The sequence below is a fragment of the Phyllostomus discolor genome, chromosome 4 (genome assembly GCF_004126475.2).
Source record: "Phyllostomus discolor isolate MPI-MPIP mPhyDis1 chromosome 4, mPhyDis1.pri.v3, whole genome shotgun sequence".
Lineage (NCBI taxonomy): Eukaryota > Metazoa > Chordata > Mammalia > Chiroptera > Phyllostomidae > Phyllostomus > Phyllostomus discolor.
The window spans coordinates 109,210,573-109,235,733 of NC_040906.2; the positions used below are offsets into that span (position 1 = coordinate 109,210,573).

The 25,161-nt window shown below is 49.6% G+C and overlaps 2 protein-coding genes across 2 annotated transcripts; one reads left to right on the forward strand and one right to left on the reverse strand.

Moving 5' to 3' along the window:
• The first annotated feature begins 942 nt into the window (after positions 1-942).
• On the forward strand, positions 943-3,498 carry CLPSL2 (colipase like 2). The gene is made up of 3 exons (XM_028510177.2): positions 943-1,271; positions 2,004-2,126; positions 3,288-3,498. The coding sequence occupies exons 1-3, from the start codon at positions 1,188-1,190 to the stop codon at positions 3,381-3,383; spliced, it is 303 nt and encodes a 100-aa protein (XP_028365978.1). The 5' UTR covers positions 943-1,187; the 3' UTR covers positions 3,384-3,498.
• A 14,939-nt stretch (positions 3,499-18,437) lies between these two features.
• Positions 18,438-20,752, reverse strand: CLPS (colipase). Its single transcript, XM_028511079.2, has 3 exons — positions 20,317-20,752; positions 19,164-19,286; positions 18,438-18,697 (listed from the first exon to the last, which is right to left on the reverse strand). The coding sequence occupies exons 1-3, from the start codon at positions 20,398-20,400 to the stop codon at positions 18,566-18,568; spliced, it is 339 nt and encodes a 112-aa protein (XP_028366880.1). The 5' UTR covers positions 20,401-20,752; the 3' UTR covers positions 18,438-18,565.
• Positions 20,753-25,161: the final 4,409 nt, after the last annotated feature.

A 25,161-nucleotide genomic window follows, 5' to 3' on the forward strand; every position in this document is an offset into this window, starting at 1 on the left:
CAGGGAAGCCCTGAGGAAGGCCTGCCTCCCCTACTTCCACCAATTGCTGCAGGCGCTCTCCCTTCCACCTCCTCTTCCTTCCATCCTCTCTCCTCCCCTCCATCTTGACCCCACACTTTGATAGGGGACTCAAGACTTGGAAAATTGTAACTTAAGTTAAAAATGTGTAAGTCTAGCCAGTAATGTGTATGTTAAAGCTTTTGTTTCAGAAACTATAGATAAGGCCCATCCTCGCTCCTGGGAAAACAGCCGGCCTCCCTGGGGCTCACAGAAGATTAACGCCTGGGGACATCCGGACCTTTTGTGTTCCTGGGAGAGCAGACGACCACCCGCCCCTGGAAACAGCAAACTGCCCTGAACAGGAATCCTGAAGCTTCGCTCATCTAATCCTCCCTGAATTTCAAAGCCCTCACCTGCTCCTTGTTTATCCACTCACCTCCACTTTATAAAAATTCTGGCCAGGAAAGAGAAGGAAAATGGTTTGTTAGGGTATGAACCCACCATCTTCTCAGCTCACCAGCCACCTGAATAAAGCACCCATAAAGATTCAATCACTGTCATTGTGTATTGGATTTCGTAGTGACAGGCAGCCCGAATGCTGGTGTCTTTTCCAGTTACAACTTCACAGCTAAATCCCTGGACTAGCAATCCACCCACCTGGGCTGGAAGAGGCATCTTGTCTCACCTCCTAATTCCTACAGATGACAAGACTGGCCCTGGAAAGGGCATGAGAAGCAGTGGGGGTAAGGCTGGTTTCTCCGAAGGGCAAAGGGTGAGGGGCAATCTGGTGCAGTCCCCAGACGGAGAGTCAGAATAACAAGAAGGAAGCTATTTTCATTTCAGTATGTAAATGTTGCATAATTTTTTCAAAATAAAGTTTTATTTTACAGTTTTATGTTTTTATTTGGAAGTATTGTATAATATGTGTTGAGTTCTCTGGGGTCCCTTAAATCTATAAAATCCGACCTGTCCAAGGCTTGAATCAAGATCTCAGGGGGGTGCCTTATTCCACCCCTTCCCGGAGCGCCAGAAAGGGCTTCCGCCCAGTTTTTCCCTCCCTGTTGGACAACCTGTGACCATTAACTGCCTCAGTCCCCACCTCCAGCCGGGGGCGCCGGGTCACAAGCCAAGGAAGGAGGTTTATCCCGAGCCGGGTGCGCCCCACCGGATCTCTGCAGCCCAAGGCCATGGCCACAGCCTTCGCACTCTTTGCGGGGGTCCTGCTCCCCTGCTGGGGGGACTTCCCTCAGTTTAAAGGGGGGCTGCTGAAGGTGAGTCAAAGAGCATTTCAAACCTTCCGCTGTATGGAGGGTGGTGGCGGAGGCATCCCAGTCTAGCCAGCAGGCACCGGTTGGGTCTGGAGAGAGAAGTGGCGGTGGGGTGGGAACCACCCCAGATTGGGGATTTGTTTCCAGGCTGGAAGCCTAATGTTTCCCGACAGACGTCAAAGCCCTGCTTCACCTCCCTGGTGGCTCCGCAGGTAAAAGAAAGTGGCCCTATGACCAGCAGTATTTCCCTCCCTCCCCCACCTAGCTCCCGCCCACTTGAGACTGTCTCAGCCCTGCGCCCCCCATCACACCTCCTGGACCTGCTCTAGTTTCTCCCCCTCTCCCCCCACTTCTAGGCACAATGATTCTTTTTTCTCTTTTCCAACTTTCTTCTCCCACTCCCACCTCCATCCTGCCAGACTTTCTGCCCACACTCCTATTAAAAGTGAGATTTGGGAGTGTTTGCTCCCCTAGCACAGGCCACCCTTTGGGACCCACAGAAATGAGGGCCCCTGGGAAAGGAGAAGTAGAAGGAAAACGCTAAATCTCTGCCCCCCCCCCCCCCCCCGAGTGTTGCTGGAGGAGGGGGGAGGAGCCCATGCAGTGGAGGTGGGACTTGGGGCTAGCCACCTCACGCTGTTCTTTTTGGCCTCCTGGGACCTTGACAATGCCGCGATCCTCCCCCCACCCTCCCACACCACCAGAGAGTGGGTGACTCAAAGGCTGTTCCCACAGACGAACGGGGCTCGGTGCTCCCACCATTCTGACTGCTACAGTGGCTGCTGCCTCATGAACTTGGACTACGGTGGCTCCTTCTGTGCCCCCAAAGCCAAAAGGGCCATGGTGTGCTTGCCTCAGGTGAGGCTCTGGGGTGGGGCAACCCCTTCTGGCAAGTGGGGTGGGAAAAGTTAAAAAAAAAAAACCCATATGATTGCACCTGCTTTTCCACCCTCTACTTGGGGTGCCCTTCCCCCTTCTCCACCTGGCAAACTCCTACTCATCCTGCAGTGCCAGGCGATCCCTCTGATAAGCCTTTTCTCCTTGGACTTCTCACGCCCTTGGCCCCTACCCTCAGCAGAGCATGGGTCTCCCTGATTGGCCATGCCTTCTGTCTGTGTCCGCCACAGCTTGGAGCTCTTCATGGGCAGGGCTGCAGCACATTCATCTTTGAACCTCCTACCCCTCAGCTTAGTGCCTGCACATAGCAGGTGCTCAACAAATGTTTGTTGAATGAATGAATGAATATCTCTACCCTAACAGTACTGAGCCAAAGTAGCTGGGAAAAGACCTCCACAGCAATTCCCCTTCCCTACTGCAAGGACCTCACTTCTAGAGAGGAGCAAGGCAGTGGGGTGGCAGGACCACAGCTGTGGACTTGGACCTGAGTGTAAATCCTGGCTTTTCCACCCCCTGTCTGTGTGACCTTAGGCTGGTCACTTCTGTTCTCTGGGCCTTAGTCTCCTCATCTGGAAAATGGGGCCAAGGTGCCTGCCCCCAGATTGTTGGGAGGAATGTGTGGTCCTGGCAACACTGGTGCGCTCAGCAGAGCGTGCTTTTATTGGCTGGCAGAAATGCAGGGAGCAGAATGTTGCTGCTCAGTCTCCTGTCATCTGAACCTGGGCCCATACCTTTGCAGGGAGGACATGCTTGGCCCCCACATCCCATTTGGGGAGCTGCCAATGACCTTAGGAGCCAGCAAGACCCCATCCTGGCCTGACTCTCCAGAAAAGCGGCAGGAGAGTCTTTTCACTGTGGGCACTTGATCTAATTTATTTCATTTCATTTCATAGTAACCCTAGGAGGTGGGTTCCTGTTATTCCCCCCATTTAACAGACAAGGAAACTGAGACAGAGAGGCTCATTAAGTTGCCTGGGATCATGAAGTTACAAGCTGTAGGGCTGACAGAGCCTGGGTTTGTCTCACCATCGCTTGTGCTCTTGCTCCTGCTCCCCCAGAAGGTTAAACCCCTTTCTTCCCTGCACCTTGGTGACCCCCGACTCTCATGCTCACTTCCCACAGACCAAGGGAGCCACCAACATCATATGTCCCTGCCAGCTGGGCTTGGCTTGCGTATCCAAGGACCTGAACTGTCCCCGCCGGTGCCATTTGATTTAGAGGAGGATGCAGGCTCTTAGCCGCCATCCTCCCTCCTTCTCCTGGGACCGGGGGCCTTGGGAGTCCCCACCTTGTTCAAAATCCAGCTCCTGAAACATTAAAGTCACTCTCTGGCTCTGGCCTCTGTCTGCATTTCCTGAGAAAAGGAACCTGGTACAGACTGTTTCATTGGTGTGGGTGGGATGAAGGGGCACCGGTGGGTGAATGGGGAGACTGGAGGCGTGACAGAGCTTCCCATGGGGTTTGGCCTTGTGTGCAGGCACAGTGGCCTCAGGCCAGTACTGCAGAAAGGCAATGGGGTAGGGGTGTGGGTGAGAGGAGGCTGGGTCCAGGAAGGGCCAAGTCTTGGGATGAAGGGCTGTGCAGGAGGGGCAGGGTCGAATAACGTGCCCAGGGAGTACATGTTGAGGTGCCCATGGATGCGTGTGAGGTAGGAGGGACTGAGTGGGAGTATGTGGATATTTTGCTAGGGGGCAAAGGGTAGAGCTCATAGGGAGAGCTTTATGAGAATGTGTGTGAAGTGTAAGTGCAGAAATGAAGTACAAGTACCTGTGGTTGGAAAGGGCCTGGTGCATTGACATCTCCACTCCCTCAGACATTTCATTTTATGGATAAAGAAACTGAGGCACAGAGAGCTACACGTGCAAGGCCGCCTCACGGGGGTATCAGTGAGGACTCTTTCTGGTGCAAGTATATAAAAAAAAAAGGCAAGGGTACTTGACTCGAAGTTCCAACAAACCAGCAGCAGCATTTGCTGCAGCTCCGTCTTCAGCTTCACGATGTTTCCACTGGCCAAAAAACGTGCTAGTCATCTCCCAGCTTGAAGCATTCAGCAAATAATGGCAAGGCGGGCCCACCGGAAATGGACAGCTCATTTCCATGACAAATGTGGTAGCGCTATACAGGCTAGTGGAGCCCTTTTAGTGTTGCTGCACGGACTCACATAGCAGTGCCCGCTGGGATGGAATGGAGCCGGGCGCTGCTGGCAGAGCACACAGGAATGGAGAGGTCAGTGATCATCCCTGCTGGTGTCATCAAGAATTGTCTTAAAACTAACTCGTAATTGATACCAAGTGAAAGCATAGTGTACCCATTAAAATATGGCATGGTTGAAGAAATAAAGTCCATTTGAAACCTTAAAAAAATCAAATTGGTCCAAATGATGAGGAAATTCATTGGTGGTGAGAACTAGACATCCAGAGGCAGGGCAGGCCTTGTAACTAAATGCAGGCCTGGCTGCCTGTTGCTGCAAAAGCCAATGCTTGAGAGGCAGGTGCTGATGTAAAGTGGTTTATTTTCAGGTTCTAGCAACCTGGAAGATGGGAGACTCACGTCTCAAACCCCATCTCCACTCTCAGTGCAGGCAGAAGTTTTTATAAGGAGGGGCTTGCAAAGTTCTCTACATGCAGACAAGCACAGTCTGTTCTGATAAGGCGAGTGATGGCCCAGTGCATCATCCTGGTTTAGTCATCCTGGCTCCATGGTTGAAGGCCAGCAAATCTCCCGGAGCTGGGATGCCTGAGTTTATAAGTCAGAGTTTATAACTTTTGATATTAGTTCCTAGGAAGGAACTTCATTTGATGTCTCCAGTGAAGACAAACCATCTACATATTAGTCAGAGTTAGCACTTAGAGAAACAATGTCCAAAGAATGGTGAGATGGGTTACAACTTCCCACTATTATAATTTTCCACTGCTACAGCCTCAGGTCTGGCTGACTCCAGCAGCTTCATGGCCCTCACGCTGGATTCCTTCCCAATAGCCACTAAGTTCCAGATGTCAGCTAATAAAAACAGCTAGGGTTTACTGAAAACCTAATATGCCCCAGACATAGTGCAAAGCGCTTTCTAATTGACATTAATTCATTGTTACAACAAGGTGAAAGTAGGCACTATAATTATCCTTATTTTACAAATGAGGAGCTAAGGCTCAATAACCCTTCTCAAGGGCTCACAGTAATGTCTGGGACTGGGATTTGGACCCAGGCTGTCTTGCTGTGGAGGGCAGGCATTTAACCAGAGGTCTGCCGCACATGCGCCTTCCAGAGAAAAGAAACATCCCTGTCCCAGGAGTTTTAGCAAGCATCCTAAGATTGATTGTGGTTGAAATTACTAAGTCTGCAAACTCACCCCTGAATCAGTCATTGTGACGGAATTTACTGATTGGCTTAGCCTGGGTCTTGCGTAGGGGTGGAGTCAGCACCTCCAGATAAAAGTAGAAGGGCTTTGGGGCCCTAAAGAGGCTCAACCAAGGGCAGAGGGGTTGGGTGTCTCCAGACACACTAGTGGGAAGCTCTGCCCTGGGACGTTCTTCTCCTCACATGGTTGAAGATGGCTCATCTCACCGTATCTGCTGGTCCCACATTCCAGTTAGAAAGAAGGGAAGGAAAGATTGCAAATGCTCAGCCTTCCTCAAAAGGCACAACCAAGAGCAGCTGAATTATTATCTCCTGGGAAAAACTTGGTCACATGACTTCAGATAGCTGCAAGGGAGACTGGAAAACATAGTTTTCATCTGGGTATTTGTGTGCCCAGCTAAAACTTGGGGCCCTGTTATTAAAGAACAAAGGGAGAATCTATAGTGGGAACAACTTGTGGCCACAAAAGCCCCAAGCCTTTTATTATTATTTTGATAAAGCAAGAGAAGCTTGGATGGCATGACCTAGAGCTAATGGTGTACTGTCAAGCACCTCCCTTTAAAAAAAATCCTCACCTAAGAATATGTTCATTGGTCTTAGAGAGAAAGGGACATCGATGTGAGAGAGAAACATCCATCAGCTGCCTGCTGCATACTTCCTGACCGGGGTTAGAACCTGCAACCTAGCCTGCAACCTTTGGGTGTATGGGAGGATGCTCTAGCAACCAAGCCACCCGGCCAGGGCAGGCAGCTCTCTCTTGAGCTGCACTTCTCCTGGGCTGTGCACTCTGGCTTAACCACAACATCGGGAGTTGTGGATGGAGGGGAGCATATCACAGCAACTTCCCAGCCAGCTTTGTGGTAAAGCCCAGTTGAGTCTTCGTTGGAAACGTGGTGGAATTGTTGACAGTCCCAGGAGAGCAGCTAACCACATCGGCATCCACAGTCAAGTCGAGGCTTTCTTTTCTGCAGGAGGTGAACATGGCGAAAGACTAAAGATTTAAAAAGAAAAAGAAAAATTTAAGACTTCTTTCATAGAGTGATATGTCTCCCCACCCCAAATATTGACATGGTGCCACCCTTAGGCTTAATGATGACCTTGTGGTAGGCATGACTCCTCCCCTTCAAGCCCCTGGACTAGTGAAGCACCCGAAATCCAGACTTGAGACGTGGGAGGGGACAGAGTAGGGAAAAGACAGAAGCACACGGACTCCTCCCAGCCTGGCGGGTCTGGAAGCAGGTGTGACAATCATTTGCCTGTTCGTCCTTCTCCTGCTCTGCTCTTTATCCCTGGGAACACATTTCCTAGTCTCCTTCCTCTTCTGGTTTCTAGGACTGGCTGAAGATAGACGGGGAGAAGATGGGCTACCTTCTTTTTTTTTAATTCTTACCCAAGGACTTGCTCAATTGATTTCAGAGAGAGGGGAGGGGAAGCAGAGAACCATCGATGTAAGAGAGAAACATTGATCGGTTGTCTGTCACACAAGCTCCGACTGGGGACCAAGCCCAAAACCTAGGCATGTGCCCTGACCATTTACAGGATGATGCTCTGACCAACTGAGTCACACTGGCCAGGGTGTGGGTCTCCTGCTTTAGGTGATGTCACCAACTGTCGCCTGGTCTTCTTTTGGATAGCCCCTCCCCTGCAGTCCCAGGGGCCCCAGTCACACAGCCTCATCACACCATTTCTCCGGTGACAGAGCCATTGGTGTCTTCCTGCTACTGCCATCTCTCTGCTGCCTTGACGTCCTGTTTGGTTTCCCAGCTCCTCCATCACCTCTGTGACCACTTCCGTATATTGTAATTCTCCCTGTTTCAAGTATCTATAATAGTTTCTGTCTTCCTGACTGGACAATGACTGGTAGAGAAGGAAACCTTCTGAGTGGAAGCAAAGCTGATTCTGGAACACTAGACCCTCCTTAAATGGACAGAATTTACTTGAAACAATTGTTTTGGAAAGAGAGCTGAGAATGATAGGGACTTATGAAAAGTCTTATAAATACTTTTACTTTGAAAATCTTTAAAGCCAATGAAGACTAAATACACTAAATAAAAGGTGTGCCAATGACACTTTGCATTGCATTAAATTAGACAACGTGTGCAGTCCCCTATAAATTTCCATTTGCCATGTCTAAGGAACATTTACTGATTTTGCCTGCCAAAGACTCCTGTTCTCTTGGTGACCTGGAATTTCCTGTAAGGAAACCACCCACTTCCATTCTCAGTCCATGCAGTTGAAGGGTGTTGCATTCACAACAGAAACTGAATACTCTAGACGCAGAGACTGGTTCAGTGAGCAGCCATGAATCTCCTTCCATTGCTCTGGCTTTAGGGATAGGTTTGGGGGCATGTGACCCAGTTTATCCAATCAGAGTGAAGCTTAGGATTTGTACAGGTTGCTGAAAGTAACACTTTCCCTTTCACTGGACTTGAGCATGGGAGAAAGCAGGTCTGTGGCTATTGGCAGCCATCTTATCACCATGTGGGCTCAGAATGAAGCCAACACAGAGGAGCATGGAGCTGGGTTAGAGTCTTCATTTTAGCCCCTGGAACAAGTTGTGCCTTACGCCAGATAGCTCCACCACTGGACTTTTAAGTTATATAACCCAGTAAATTCACTTATTTTTTAATCACTTTGGGTTGGATTTCTGTCACTTGTGATCAAGAAAGTCCTGGCTGATTCTCTGTCCCTTGGAGATGAGAAGCCTTTCGGGAGGCCTGCGGAAGCGCACGCATGCGTGCTGGATTTCCTCAAGAAACGGAGCTATCAACAAAATAGCAGAAGGCCGGGAGAAGGGAGTGAGTACAAAGATGAAAACTAGAGTTTAATGTTCTGTCACTAGATAGCTTTGTGACCTTAGGAAGTTTGGCAACCTCTCCGGGCCTTAGGTACCTCAGCTGAGAGACAAAATGTTCGTAATGCTGTTTGCTAATTATAATACACAATTTGACTGGATGAGAGAATCTTTTGAAATCTCTCTGACTCAGAGATATTCTGATTCTGAAGATGATGATAGCTTCTATTTATGGGGTGTCTAGTGTATGTGAAGCCCAATACCTGCTATGTGAGCATCATATGATCCTTGTGATGTAGTGTTATTATCCTGCATTTTGCAGATGGGGAAACTGAGGCTCAAAGAAGTTACCAAATCTGCCCAAGATCACACAGTCAATAAGCAACCAAGCTGGGACTGAACCCAGATCTTGCCAGAGTCCTAGCACACGGACAGACTGTTCCGATGGCAGCAAGATGAACCCAGCAAGTGGTCCAGGATGCAGCTATGGCCGGAGAGCTTCTACCCCCACCCGTCTCTTGTTCCTCCATCTCTTCAGTCTGGGAGAGTGCGGGGCCTGGGCAGTCACACCTCACCACCTACCCTCCAGGCCTTGGTCACATAGCAGAGCCGGGTGTTTAGATGGACCTTAAAAATGCCACCAACACCTCTGGGCCATGATTTGGAGGTTGCTGCTTCTGGCCCTTCTCCTCCTCCTCTCTGTGTCCTTCCTCCTCACCAGCTGCTCATTTTTAAAGGCACAGCAAACCAGGAATTTGGTAGGGAACCTGAGGGTACAGTCACCTCCTCTGCCACCATCCTAAGACCTATACTGTTTGGGGAGGGCCCATGGGCCCAGCGGCAGATGTGGGTAAAAGCCGGAAGTGGAGGGCAGCAGGGAGTGCTGGGTGGAGGATGTCTGGAAGGAAAATAAAACTCATCGTATGTACCTGGGCAGGGGAGCGGTGCCAGGGCAGAGCCAGGTGCTGCCACGCACAGGTGAATATGACATTGCACTGCCCCCACCCCACGTTCACTTCTGGTAAGAGAGACATCCATTCATTCATTTACTGAGCACCTATCATATGTGAATTATTTTTCTAGGTGCTAGGGTTAGGGCTGTAAGGAAAACACACAAAAATTCTTGCCCTTGTAGACCCGACATTCTTCTATAGGAGGCAAGTAAGTAAAATATTAATGTATATCAGGTGATAAGCACTTGGAGATGAAGGAAATAAGGAAGGGGCTTGAGGAGTGGTGGTGTGAAGAGAGGGTACAGCTTTAAAGGGGGGGCTCAGGGAGGCCTTACTAAAGGGAGCCAGGCAGGCAGATACTAGGGAAAGAGCATCCCAGGTGGAGGGAGAAGCCGGGGCAAAGGTCTAGAGGTGAGACCTTGCCCAGCAGATTCAAAGAATCACAGAGCAGTGAGAGAGAGCAGAAATATTAGGAAATGAGGTCAGGGAGATAAAAGGACAGAATATTACAATATCTTCATTTATTCAGCTGTTCTGCAACCAGTACCTACTCTGCGTGAGGACGTTAATCCTAGGGGCTAAGAAATACCACTGTGAGCAAGATAGTGAAAGACGCCTGAGGTCGTAGAGGGGGGACACAAAAAAAATTTTAACGATTTTATTTACTTTATTTTTTAGGAAAGGAGAAGGAAAGAGAGGGAGATAAACATCAATGTGTGGTTGCCTCTCACGTGCCCCTCCACTGGGGACCTGTCCTGAAACCCAGACATGTGCCTTAGACTGGGAATCAAACTGACGACCCTTTCATTTGCAGGCTAGCACTCAACCACTGAGCCACACTAGCCAGGGCTAAAAACTTTTTAAAATAAAAGAAATAAAGAAGATAAGTGCAGAGAGTCACAAGTGCTGTGAACCAGGTGAGGGGGCTGCTGTGGCCAGGAGCTCAGGAAGGCCTCAGCCTGAGGCCTTGGAGAGGCCGGCAGCCGGGCAGCATTCACAGGGCTGTTCTGGACAGAGGACCCAGCAGTGCCAGTGGCCCGGAGCTGGCCTGAGTGCATTCAGAGGTGGCTGCAGGGCTGCAGGGCTGTAGGGCATGTGTGTAAGGCGGTGGGGAAGGGGCAGCAAGTGATCCAGTGATGGGCAGCCAGCCCCGGAATGAGCAAGCACTGCAGGTCCCACAAAAAGTTTCCGTGTCTAAATGCTCTGGGATGTCCTTGGCAGTTTTGAAGTACAGAAATGGTGAGATGGGATTTACCTTTTTAAAAAATATCCTGCTAGCTGTTTTGGGAAGAACTGATGACCAGAGAAGGTTGGGGGAAGAGAGAGCATTGGATGTGGAGGTGGGGGGATCGGGTGAGTTATTGGCAAGAGTGGAACTGGGGAGACCAGGAAGAGGCTATTGCCAATCCAGTCCCCCTTTCCTGCTTTATTTTCTTCATAGCACTTAAGCACACACAATAGATATGTCATAATTGTTATAATTGTTAACTAATAATTACCTATAGTATAATTCCCAAATCTCTCTCTTTTTTTAAGAGAACTTTCATGTGTTTATTTGAGCCAAACCAATGCTATGTGCTGGGGAGTGCTATCTCAAATGGTCCCACCAAATCTTGATTTACATTAAAATCAATGGATTTTAAACTTGTGCAAATACCCTTATAACCACCACCCCGGTTAACTCACAGAGCATTCCCAGCTCCCCAGAAGGGTCCCTCCAGCTTGCCACAGGTCAATAGTCCCAAAGGGAACACTATCCTGACCTCCATTGTTGTAGATTAGTGTTGTCTGGTTTTTATTTTAACATAATTTTTTAAAATCCTGTTTTTTAAGAATTATTTTTTAAATCTTCACCTGAGGATATGTACTGACTTTAGAGACATGGGTGGGTAGGGAGTGGGAGGGGAGAGAGAGAGAGAGAAAGAAACATCAGTCGGCTGCCTCGGGCACACACGGGGAGATCTGCATCCAGAGCAACGGGTGCAAGAGCGGTTGCTGCCACTGGGAGTCCTGCCACTGTGTGTGAGTCACACGGCACCACAAAGGGGTCTGAGGGCAGCTTCTGTCACACGCAGGTGGGTGTAGGCCCTGTGCAAATGGGCCCCAGAGCTGGGCTGGGGTGGAAATGGAGACTGGCCCCCAGGCTGAGGCAGAGAAGCAGCCAAGGTCAAGGTCAAGGTCAAATTCCTGCCGTTCCCAGAAGTTCCTTGGTCTGTGTAATGAGTGTCCCTGACAGCAGGACCTGACTTGCGTATTTCCAAAGGGTTTTCAGGAACAACTATAAAGGTCACATGGACAAAACCAAGGGGGGGGGGGGTGGAATCAGAGGAGGGAGGTGGGGATGGCTGGGGTTGTGGGGGGTAGTGGGGGGTAGATGTGGACAACTGTACTTGAACAACAGTAAAATAGTTTAAAAATAAAATTTTAAAAAGTAAAAAGAAAAGAAAGAAATTGTTTAAAATTGCCTATGGCCATTGTAAGAAAATTGAAAAAAGAAGACAGCTAAATGTTGTAATGTTCCTTTTCCTTGCCTCCTGCCCCTCCTCCTCCACCCACTCCAGGTCTACCCAGAACTGTGCGTTCTTGCCCCTGGGCCCCAGGGCCTCTACCAATAGGGGAGGGGCAAGGAGGGAAGGATAATGCACCATCACTGAAATAGAAGCCTTTCAATATTTACTGCTTTGGAGGCAGGCCAACTGGGTTGAGTATGGGACAAGTTCCTGGGGCATTGGGGAAGTGGCCAGGAGATGAGGGAGGAAACGGGAAGGGATTATCTTGGGCTTGGGGTTGTTGAAAGAAGTTTGCAGCCACCAAGCCAGTGTCAACAGGAATCCCCTATCTGGGATGTGGTAAAAGGAGAAACTTCAGTCAGATGAACAGTTTGAAAACCCAGAGATGCAACTTTCAGAGGAAACCAAGGGTGCCCTTTGCTGAGACAAAGGGGAGGCCTACTTTTATAAAGTTCTCACCCTGGTCCCTGATTGGTCTATTTTTATGCAAATGAGGACTCCAAATTTGCTGTCTTATTGGTTCAAACAGTCCTAATTGGTCAGAATCACGTGTTCTGATTGGTCATTATGAAGCTGCTCTGATTGGTCAGTAAAAATGCATCGGTTGAAAAACAATTCCAGGTTGGCTCAGCTGGCAGGAACACAGTGCAGAAAGCCAGCAGTTCGGTCTGTAGCTTCTCCCTGAAATGCAGCTGGGTGAAGCCCCTGTCAGCAATGGCTGCTAGACTCTGATTATGAATTTGTGCCTAACAAACAGCCAGCAGTTTCTTCTTGGCAGGTATATTCCTTTTCAAGGTCAACAGGGTCTGTCCCCTGTTGAATAAAAGTCCTTCAGAGGAGGACTTTACCTGGCTTCAGCCCACTCCATAATAACTTCAGTTTACACTGGAGCTCTTGGTTCCCTGACCTCAAATTTCCAGAAGTGTGAAAGAAAGTATACAAAACAAACATGTGTGTGAAAAGTGAATGCTTACTGAATACTTACTAGATGCCGGGGGGCCTTACACGCATGATCTCATCTAATCCCACAAAAGCCCTCTGAAGAGTGGATGCTGTTATTGCCCTGTTCTATAGGTGGGGAGACAGAGGGCTCGGGCAGTGTCTGTGTAAGAAACACCCAAACCTGTGGAGAATTGTTGTAAGAATGTATCTGAGTCAAACTGAGGACAATCGCCAGGAAGCAAGATCTTAAATGCTCCCTAGAATGACAGTGTACAGAAGAGTGAACTAAGGAAGGTTTAAATGAAGGTGGGAGAAAGCAAAGTGGGGATTGGATTACAGTAGTGATGTTCAACCCATGTGCCACCAGAATGTTTAAAACACGCAGTACCTGACTATTTAGTCAGAGGCACTGACCTCTTTCCCCTTAGATTGTCAAGTAAAAAATGACAACAGCCAACACAACAATAGCTGTCTGGTGTGAATGCCTTATCTTGAACCATAAATACATAGGTCATGTAATAGAGTTGCCCCTTATTTTTTGTATGTATGTATATATGTATGTATGTATTTTTAGAGAGAGGAGAAGGCAGGGAGAGAGAGAGGGAGAGAAACATCGATGTGTGAGAGAAACATTGACCGATTGCCTCTGGCATACCCCCAACCTGGGACGCGGCCCAAAACCCAGGCATGCGCCCTGACTAGGAACTGAACCTGCAACCTTTTGGCTTGCAGTATGATGTCCAACCCACTGAGCCACGCCGGTCAGGGTGAGTTGCATCTTATTGGTCATTTGGCAAAATAAGGTTGCATCTGTTTGGTAAATTCTTGGTACCGAAAATCCTTATATATGAGTAATAGGCACCTGATTTTTCTAAAAAGTCACTTTGGAGCAAAAAGAGTAGGCAATTATATTTTTTTTGGTAAATCAATCAAAATTATACCTATTTTTGTCAGATTGGCAAAATATATTTTTTTGTGTGCTACAGAATTTTAGTAGTTAGTTTATGTGTGCCCTAAGATGACAAGGGTTGGAAATCACTGGATTACAGGATAGTTAACAAGATTATGTGCTCCCCTGAGGGTGGTTATACCTCCAAAGGGGTCTGGAGAAGAGGGCTGATGTTGGGAACCCTGCCTGGCTTCAGGAGCTGTAACTTCCCCATGGCTAAGGCTGAGTGAGCAATCTTTGGACCATAAGCCACTAAGGAGACAAAGCTTACCTCCCTGGCAGGAGTGGTGCCTCTGTCCCTTTCACTTCATCCTGCCTGGCTCCCAATGCTTGATCGGTAAGCCAATGATGGGTAAGATTCCTCAAGGGAGGAAGGATCTGAGATAAGCACAATCATGGGGAGCCCCCAGGGAAGGACTTGGGGGCCTATAGCAAAAGGGGTTGATGGAATCTTGCCCCTTGCCTTTGACATAGCCAGAGTTCTGTCTGTGAGAAGTCTCCTAATCTCTTGGCTGCCTTAATTCCCCTGCGTGACTTAAGCCTGAAACAATGACAGAGGGTGGTGTAGCCCTATGCTGGAAAGGGCAGATTCCCCAGAGTGATCAGGCCTAAGAAAGAATACGTAAAATCCTGTGAAACCTGCTTTGCTAAGAATGCTCTCAAGTGATAAGGGTCCAAGCAGGAAATGAGTTTGTTTCCCAAAGTTTTGTAGCCCTTTAGCGAACAGACCCTGACTCAGAATAAGCCCTTGTAGTTCTTCGTATGTTATCTATTGTTTGATCCTTACTGCCTGACAATGATTAATGAACTTTACCTGTAGGCCTGTGCAAACTGAAACCCAATAAAAGCTTGTCAAGGCAAGGGTCAGGACACTCTCTTCTTGAGAGAGTGGCTAGGCCGCTCCGAGGTGCTCTCCCCTTGAGAGAGTAGCCACACCATCCCTTTTCCTCCACAGGACTTGGTAGTCATGTGAATTTGTCTCATTTCTTATCCATAATGCCTCAGACAATGCGGGCCAGAGTCTACGTCAGGCTACTCCTGACATTTCAGAGGCATGTTAACCCAGATGCACAAGAACAGTGCTTAAGGCAAAGATAAACCTTTCATAGACCCTGGGGTAGGACTACCCACCATGATCTGCCCAGTTAGGAATGTATGAGGCTACTTTCCATTGAATCCTCCTATTTTTGCTCATAGCAACTTGCTGAAGGTCACTTAGTTTGAAAGGGATGAGTGTGACTCTTCTGGGAGACAAGGATAGACGGGAGGGGTGAGAAAGAGAGGAAAGCCCAGGAAAGAGAGTGAGAAACAAAACTGGAGCACCTGATGCACTGATGGGAAGAGAATGAGTCCAGAGTAGTTTTAGAAATTTGCAGGAGTGTTGCCCTGGCTGGTGTGGCTCAGTGGATTGGGGGTCACTCTGTAAACCAAAAGGCCGCCAGTTTGATTCTGGTCAGGGCACATGCCTAGGTTGCTGGCCAGGTCTCCAGTAGGGGGCGTGTAAGAGTCAACCAATTGTTTCTCTTGCACATCAATGTTTTGTTTCCCCTCTCTCAAGGAAGGGAGGGAGGGAGGGAGGAAGGAAGGAAGGAAGGAAGGAAGGAAGGAAGGAAGGGAGGGAGGGAAAAGTTCTGCAAAGGAAAGAGATTTTTATTCACATACACATGGGGGCGTTCACAGGAAGATGTGATTCAATGAGGCTGTTAGAATTTGGGGCTTATATACCATCCAAAGTGGGGAAGGGAGGGGGAGAAGGACACTTTGGAAAATGACTCCTTAGTAGGGCAAAGGGACGGGGGAATAGCACTTATGGGAAAACAAATGACTTTTAGAAAAGATAAATGGGCCCTGAGGAGAGTGAATGGAGGTGTGATAGCTGTGTGGCCATGCCACTGAGGCGTGGTGCTCCTCTCCAGCGATAGAACACTGGAGTTCTGTGGGAGGCTCTGCTTTGGGGTAGGTAAGGGGGTTCAGAAAAAGCCTATATTCAAGTGTCTTCACTTCATGATAATTTTTATGCCACCATGGCATATTCTGGACCACTATATGAGCCGTGCATATTCAGCTATTCCTGTGGAAAAAGGGGTAGAGGCCACAATTGCTAGAATCTAGAGAAAATGTGGGAGAGATACTTCGAGGTGTAAGACTGTGCTTCTGCCATGGTGAAAAGAGGCAATTCGCTGATGCCAAGAAGCAGCAGAGATCAGGCGTCTCTGGCAGCACTGTCCGACGGCAATGAAATGTGAGCTACATGTGTCATTTTGAATTTCCTAATAACCATAGTAAAAGGTAAAAAGAAACAGGTAGAATCGATTTTGGTAATTTATTTATAACCCAATCAAAACTGTTGTCATTTCAACATGTAAAATTATTTGAGATATTTAACTTTTTTTTTTTTTGGAAATAGGTCTTCAAAACCCAGTTTGTATTTTGCACTTCTCTCCATTCAAATGAGCCGCATGTCCAGTGATCAACACGTGGCTGGCTGACAGCTTCCATATCACACAGCACAGGCCTCCGGGGTCCAGCATTAGGAACATTTTATGGACTCAAGGCTGCAAACACCTCTGCTTCTGTTGCTGAATATCTAACAGATCTAGAAAAGTTACAGCAGTATGGAGAGTTCCAGGAAGCAGGCTATTAATGTGGAAAGTGTCAATGGCAAGGCTATAACCTCTAGGACATCTTTCTTTAAAAATTTTTTTTTATTTTTAGAGAGAGTAAAACGTAGGGAGAGAGAGGATGAGAAACATTGATGTGAGAGAGAAATATTGATCGGTTGCCTCTTACCCCACCCAGGATCTGAACCCACAACTCAGGCTTGTGCCCTGATAGGGAATTGAACCAGCGATCTTTCGATATGCAGGACGATGTCCAACCAACTGAGCCATACTGGTCAGGACCCTCTAGAACATCTTTATGAGAATTAGAAAACAGTGACTCCTCTAGGCTTAAGGCTTAGTGAGAGAAAGGTACTTTTGAACAATAGCAATAATAACCCAAGCCTCCCTTTGTCCAACAGTCTTGTACTAGCCAGGTTCAGTGTAGAAAAAGAAGCACCACTCCAGGCATTTCAAGTGGAAAAGATTTAATACAGGGGAACAGGGGTCTGGGCCACTATCTTCTGCAGAGCCCAACTCCCTACTCATTCCTGGAAACTAGGGACATTTTCCTCATGTCCCCCATGGTCTGTGACACAGTGCTGGGCACTGTGGGCACTCAGTAGTTGTGTAAAGAAGTGAGTACAGACTCCCCCTGGCCTGAATCTGGGCACCAAGGAATATGACCCACCCTTGCCTCAGGGCCTGAGATTGGTACTAGGTTAAGGTGTTGAAAACCCCTCTGGTTGAGCAGTAACTCAGGCGTGGTAACACTGTTACCAGCCATTGCCCCCATCCTTGCTAACTGAACCCCAATATTGTTTGGGTAGTGTGTGCCCAGCCCATGGACAGGGACCATGATTAGTCTAAGCCAATGATAGCAATCCCATTCCTTTGCCCAATACTTGCTTTCCCAGCCACCCTTGCAGCTAGAGGTGGTTGGGTGACCTAGTTGTAGACTTGGAGATAAGAAGAAATCTGCCTGGAAGCTTTAGGGCAAGGCAAGAAGGTATGCCATGAGAAACACTCTGCCTTCACCCCCACCCCCCCCACCCTCTTCTTCGTACTCCCTAACAGCATATAGTCAGACCTGATAAAATGTTAGGAGCTGCTGTGAAGGCATTTGCCAACCGTGAGAAGGTCAAGAGAATGGCAGATCTGCCAGCCCCTCAACAAATGCCAGCATCTTCTATCTCTAGACTTCTTGCTTCATGAGAAATATATGCCCCTATTTGTTTAAACCATAATTACTTAGGTTTTTTGTTACAGCTGAATCTAGTTCTAATTCATAAATCTAATGGTTACTCAAAGGATTCATTGGTCCCGGAACTACAGAATCCTGGGCCTGTGAGAGCACCGCAGTTACGGTTAGCTCACTCCCCGCAGCCCTGGTGTGGCTCTCCCCTGCCCTCCCCATGGGGTGGGGGCAGTGACCCTCTGCTCAGAGACCGGGCCCCCAGGTTAGATGACTCCAGAGGGTATGAAATTTTTATATTAAGCCAAAACTAAATACCCTGCAATTCCACCCAATTGTTTTGGTATGGATAATTTAGAAAGGACGGGGATTGTTAGAAAGGGGAGCAGTTAGATAGGTTTAGTGACAACTTTTTCTAATTCTGTGACATTGAGCAAGTTCCTTAATCTCTCTAAACCTTAGTCTGTATTATCTCTAAAGTGGAGACAATAGATTCTCCCAGGACCATGGTGAGGGTTTGGTGTGCAAGCACAGGGAGCCCACGGCAGTGTTAACCTTCTGACCCTTCACACGTGGGTTGTGTCTGCTGGTTGTCGCATCTGAGCACTGGGCCCAGAAAAGAGGCGTGAGCTCAGCACGGGGACAGATGTGCTTTGACGCAGGACAAAGAATATGGGTCCTTACAACTCCCCACCAAAGGGCCGTGTGTGTGCGTGTGTGTTTATGTGCACCCCATGTTTGCCTGGCTGTCCTGTCTGAGAACTCGAGGGGTGAGGAGGGCACCTCAGGAAGGTGTGATGATTGCTCCCCAGCAATGGAGAATTCTCTGCTTTACCACCTTGTCTCCGGTCTGCACAGACTCCTCTTGCCCCGCATCAGACCCATCCCTCCTTCCTCTGACCTGGGGGCGCAGAGCCTTGATGGAAGGAACATCAGGAAAGACGTCAACTCAGCAAAAACATGCAGGAGCTGGGGAAGGTTTGCAGGAGGGGCTTTAATTGCCAAGAACCCAACCAGAAACAGAGGTGCCGGTCCAGGGGAGGCCAGCAGGGGAGAGGTGGTCAGGAACTGTCCTGGGCTGGGGGCAGGGCGGGTGGTTGGTTTCACTCCTTGGAGCGTCCAGCATCTTGGCAGACGCCAAAGTTCGTGTTGGTGATGGAGCCCACGAGGGACTTGTCTGCCTCGCATTTCAGGCCCCGCTCACAGGGACACTTGTAGTAAACTCCATAGAGTGTCTGCAGAGACATGGAGCCAGGGGAGTCACAGGCTGTTGGGGGCTACTTTGGGCATCACCTGCTTTGGGCCTGACCCCAGGAACCAGCGGGCCATCTGTCTTTTCAGATGGTGCTTCTCCCCCTGGTTGCCTCCCCCAGGGGGCTTGTGGGCCTGGAGGACTCGGGTTCTGGCTCCCACTCTGGCTCATTTGTTCCTTCTAACTACATCTCTCTGGGGAGCCCCTATTTATCCATCCATGAAATGGGAACACCAACCCATCTGCCCCCACCCATCTCTGGTCAGTCGTGAGAAACCATGGGACAGGAAAGTGCTTTGAAGCCTGTTGACCTTCCTCTCTTGTCTCAAGGTCCAGGCTGACCTCTTCCCTGATCCCATCCCCAAGCCTCCAGGGCCCCCCTGCTCTGGGCTGTCCCCCAACACACACACACACACACACACACACACACACACTCCTTCTGCACCCACCTTGGCAGAGCACTCGCTGTTCTCGCTGGCCTTGGGTGCGCAGCGGGCCAGGCTCAGTCCGCTTGTCCGGTGGCAGCATTTGCTCTTGCACTGGGCGCTGTTCATGCAGAGCTCGCCCTCTTCCTGCGGGGGCAGCTGTCAGCCAGGACTCCTCCCTCACGGGGTCCCCGCTGAGAGTGTCTCCCTGTCCCCCCACCCTCATGAGAAACTGGCAGTGTGGCAAGCAGAAGCAGTCCCAGGCTGTGGGAGCAGGGCACCCGCGTCTAGCGTTGGCCGCACGGCCAGCTCCCTGGGTGACCCCGGGAAAGTCACTGGCCCACGCTCTGCTTCAGTGTTCCCCTGGAAGGTGCACATGTGCCCCAAACAGGGGCTTCAAACCTCTCTGGGTCCACACCCTTTGAGCAAGGAGCCTGTGAAAATTAAGGACCATCTCCCTAGAAAACTCCCTCCCGTCACAGAATTCTGCACATAATCTCAGGGGGATTCTGTCCCCCAGGCCCGGGCATGGGACCAATTTAAGAACCTCTGGACAGGACGGGTGGCCCCAAAGGGCTTTCCCTGGTCTGCCCTCCGAGAGGCAGTGTGGCGCAGTGGGGACAGCGTGGCTCTGGAGCTGAGCCCGTGCTCCACCCCTGCTCAATACATTCCAGCTGTGTGGCCCCAGCTGGACACTAGACGCAGGTTGCCTAACCTTCCTCTATGTCAGCTTTCCATCTGGAAACAGCGTTGATAATAGCAGTACCTGTCTCAGAGGGTCAGTGTGAGGACTGAATGAGTAAGTATTCGTGAGGTATTTAGAACTGTGTCTGGCACGCAGGAAGTGTGCACTGCAGGTCAGAGCCAGAATCACTGGGGGAGTTTTTTAAACACCGGACTCTGAGCTGGCGTTTCTAGGGGGGGCACCTAGGGCCCTGGGTTTTTAAAAGCTCCCTTAGCCAGATCAAACCACTGTGCTGAGCACATGCCCTGCTGATCAGCCTTTTCTGGGGCCCCTGGGCAGAGGCACAGGGCAGGGCACAGGCAGCAAAGGAAGAGATGCATCACCTCCCAGCCCTCTGGCAGTCCCAGGTGGGAACATCAGAGGTCAAGAACCAAGCTTAAAAAATTTCCCACAGGGGGATCCAGATGACTCCTTCCCTGAAGAGCCTCTTACCAGGTTCATAATGATTCCCCGGGGGTCAGGCACCGCATAGGCCACAGCGAGGGTGACAAGCAGAAGGACAAGGATCTTCTCCATGATGAGTGGGCACAGCTGGTGTAGGTAGTCGCCAGCAGGGCAAGTGACAGAAGACAGAGCCAGCTGGGGTGGTGGGGATATAAAGGGGGCCCTGTCCACATGTGACCCACCTTCCCCATCTCTCAGGGCCTGCTGTGATCAGAGGCCCAGCTGTGGCCACGCTGCTGGGGGAGGGGGGAGGGGAGCCTGATAAAGTGAGTGGGTGGCAACTGGGCACCTGGCGCCTTTCACATCTGGGGGGATGGTAGGGTGGTGAGAGTGCAACGTGGCTAAGAGTGTGGACTCTGGAACAGTAGCTAGGCAAGTTATCTGTTCTGAGTCTCAGTTTTCTTACCTGTCAAATAAGGATAATTTCAAGAGCTGTAAGGGTTAAGCGAATTAATATATGTTATACACAGTACATGTTAATAGAGCTTAGGACAGGGCTCTGTAAGCAGTGTGTGTTAACTGCTATTATTTTTGCTGTCACTCACCTCTTGTACCCTTGCTCCTCGGCAGGGCTGGGACTAGGGTGAGGCAAGGGAGGCACCCAGTGTGTAAGCACTATACCTCCCTAAATTTTCACCCTCAGCACCTCTCCTGTCCCACTCCAGGCTGGCCCTGCTTTTGTCCTCACTCAAACCCAGGTGTCTGGCAGTGTCAGGCTCAGGGGAGGAGGGTCGCAGCCTCCCCACTCCTCAACCTTCCCAGGCCCCCTTGGGGGACTTTAGGGCAGGCCCAGGTCCCTGTGGACCAGCCCTGCAGCCTCATGGCCAGGGCCTGTGTTCTCACTCTGGGTGGACCTCCTCCAGCCCTTGCACCGGTGGCGGGGGGAGGGGGGGATGCTGTCTCCAAGAGTAATTTCAGAGGCCCTTAGGAAGTCCTTCTCAAATGATTCTCTCTAGTTTCTTTTTTAAAATTTTACTTAATATCTGCAATTCCAGCATGTAAGAATCACCCCTTCAGTTAAGACTCACCCTGCCCTCTCCCCAAAGCCATATGTGAGCGAGAGGAGGTCTGTGAACCTCAGGTGGCCCAGGGGCTGGAGGCTGGGAAGGGTGCAGCTGCCTGGGTGTGCTCAGGTGTGGGACCCGAGCAGCCTTCCCAGGACACTGGCGTTGCAGCCAGGAACGCCCTCCTGGCCCAGGCGGTGGGAAACGGCTCCGCTGTGGAGGCCCCAGACTGGGGTGCTTCCAGCACAGCTTCCATCCAGACTTGGCTTCCAAGCTCAGCACTAACTAGGTGCATGAGCTTGGACAAGTTATTTAAATTTGTAAGCTCCCTGAGCCTGTTCCACCTACCTAAGGAGGATGAGGGCTCCGTCACTAGGTCAGGATGGAATGAGACAGTGTATGTGGTGTGACAATAAGAATGGGCCTGCCGGGTACTGTGCTAAGTGAAATCGGTCAGACGGAGAAAGACAAATACCACATGATTTCACTTCTGTGCAGAATCTAACAAAATAAAACACACAAACACACCAAACAAACAAACTCATAAATACAGAGAACAGACTGATGGTTGCCAGATGGGAGAGACGTTGAAGGACTGAGTGAAAAAAGTGAAGGGATTAAGAAGTACAAATTGGCGGTTATAAGACAGTCACAGGATGTGAAGTACAGCCCAGGGAATACGTTAGTAATATAGAAAAATCTACGTATAGTGCCAGGTGGGTATTAGACTTATCACAGGGATCACTCTGGAAGTTATGTAAATGTCTAATCACTGTGCTGTACTCCTGAAACTAATATAACATTGAATGTTGACTGGAATTGAAAAACTAAAATAACATTATAAAAGCACAGTGTATGCAGACCCCCTGGGAAAGTGACCAGCATCCAGGTACTTGGCCTGCTCCGGCCCCCCCCCCCCCAACGACACCACCAGAGGACAGAATACACAGTAAGGGAGCAGCTAAAGGAACCAGCCAGGAGTCTCTCAAAAAGAGAGAAACCTACCCAATTCTGGAGACACAGAAATACCATTGATTAAAGAACACTGTCCTCTCTCATTTTTATGGAACGCAGTGTTAAAAACCACTTTTCCCACGAGCTCATCCTGGCCCCTTCTGCTCCCTCCACTCGCTTCACCCCAACACCGCTGTGAGCGGAGCCGGAGCCGGAGCCAGAGCCGAAGCCGAAGCCGGAGCCGAAGCTGCAGGGAAGCTAATTATGGTTCAGCTCCCACAAGTCGAGACTAGAAGGCCGGGGAAGGAAGAAGGAACGGAGGAGCTATTTCTAGCTGTGAGTGAAGCTGTGAAAACGCATCAGTCCTGTCTCCAGCTGGTCACTGCCAATTTCCCAAGGAGAGAGAATGGAGTTTTTCTCATTACAAATGAAGAACATGACAAAGAGAACGATAGCAATGTTCGCGCTTCCAAAATGTGAAGTAAGAATTAAGTGCTTTCTTACTTCATAAGAAATCTCATAAGGGGTAATCACCACATCCCCAATCTAAGGAGTATTTTGCTTTGCATTTCTCTTTCAAGAAAGAACTGAGTTCTGGTTCCCACGAGCAGTCACATGGGTGTCGCTCACAGGCATGAGTGAGAAAAGCCATAGACAAGTGAATACAGATTGCACTGGCATGAGGTTCAAGGAGAGGCAGAAGTAACCTATGGTGATAAAAATCTTCAGGGTTGCATCTGGGAGGGATACTGACTGGGGGTGCCTTCTGGAGTGTCAGAACCGCTCTAAATTTGGATCTGGGGTGTTGGTAGCACACATGTAAAAATCCACCTAGCGCATGCTTCAGATTTGAGTATTTTACTGTATGTAATGTAGATACTGCACCTCAATTAAAAAACAAACAAAAATGGAGCAAAAAACTTGCCCTGGTCGAATTTTGCCACCTGGGATGCTGGGGACTGGGGTGGTGCCACGCCTCCTGTGGAGTGGGGCTGGGACGCGGTGGCTATAGACCTAGGGATGTGGCCAACTCCTCTTGGGTGTCTCCCAGTCTCCATTGTTCAAGGTGTGCCCTAGACACATGCAGTGGGCCTCTGGCCGCCCCGCTAGGGAATGAGCTCTTTGCTCCTCGCCCCAACAGACTGGACAGGGGGGGGTGGGCTGCCAATCTAAGTGCCTCTCCCAGGGGGTACACTGCCCAACAGTTTGCTCTTGAGCTGCTCTAAAACATGGAACGAGGGAAGCCCAGGAAGGCGATTTTCTGATGAGCTGATGAGGAAAATGAAAAAGCTGGTTAGCAGAGGGGAGGAAGGATAGATTAGCCTTTCAGGAAGAAGCAGCAGCAGCCATTCCCTGACTTTGGATGGAGTTCTGGGTCCTGGTTACACACACACACACACACACACACACACACACACACACACCATTCCCATTCCTGCCCCCGTAGGGCCTGAAACTCCCCCATCTTCCTATAACACATCCCCTTTGCTTAAGGCACAGACACAGACATCTCAGTTCTGGGGAAGAGCTCACAGCTCTGGATTAAGATCCGATGTGCTACAACCCAGGAGTCAGAGCAGGGAGCAGACAGGGAATCTGCTCAAGATTTGGATTTCCCGTCCAGAGACTCTGGTTGACTTAGCTTGTGTGTCATCCAGCCCCCAGCTGTGGTCTGCCCTGGGCAGAGCCCTGGAAGGACAGCCCCACCTGGGCCTCACAGAATGGGGAGGGGCAGCTCTCCAAATAGAGTGGGTTTTGTTACCAAAGAAAAGGGGAAGGATTCTGGGCAAACAACAATGAATATCTCCTCTACTCCACTGTAGCCTGTCTAGCCCCCAGAGAGCATTTCTTCCCCAAGAAGCAGGCTCAGATTACAGTGGGTTTCAGCATAATTGTAACTTAAATTTCCTCTGACTCTCCAGTCTCCATCGTGTTCAGGTGAGGACAGGCAGCAAGACTCATAGTGACTTCCAGGTTGCCTGTCTTTTTTTAATTCAATACTCAGCCTTTGGGTTCTTCTCAGCACCCATGCTCCTGACCAAGATTGGACGGAGTGTGGAGTGAAGCTTATGTAGCTTTGAGGAAGCAGGGGTAGAGGTCTTTATGACCTTCTGGGTCTTCTGAGGCTGCTGTGAAGGTGTCTCTTGTTCTACCTCACCCTCCTGGTCCCAGTGAAGTTTGTGCTCTGTTCTCTTAGTGTGGTCCCTCCCTTCAGCTGGCCAATAACCCGTTTTTCCTTATTTGTAATTCCCACTCTTCGTCAGAGCTCCCTTCAAACACATCACACCCATCCTCCGTAAGACCAGTGGCTGGCCCAGTGTCTCAGCAGTCACTGCCCCAGGGTTGTCCTTTTACTCTGGTCATGACCACGTCTCAACATTCTGCAGCTTAGAGGTTAAATTGTAAAGTTAAACAAGAAAGAGAAGAGAGTTACGAGATATAAAAATATATACATGATACAGCAAGGAAGAAAGTTGGGTAGATACTGGAGCCCTTCCTGCAGATGCCACCTGGCTGCGGACAGTACTTACAACTTCCCCCATCCCACGTTCCCGCACTCTCGGCCGGCATCTCTGCTCATTGGGGATCTTAATGCCAGACAGTGACCCAGACCTTCTATTCCCGATCTATCTGGGCCCTTGACGGTCCTGCCCCTGTGTTGGGTGGCTGAAGTCTACATTAATACATTTCCCCCTTCCATTAATTTTTACACTGGACTTGGCAGGAGCAGGAGGCAGCCCAGGCATTTCTGAGTTCTGTACATGTTCCTTCTGCACTCTCTGTGTATCAGCGCCTCCTCCTCCGGGTAGTCAGGGTTTGGCACCCCACCAATAGCCAACATTAGTAATCCACCTTTAAAGAAGTTAAAGTACAA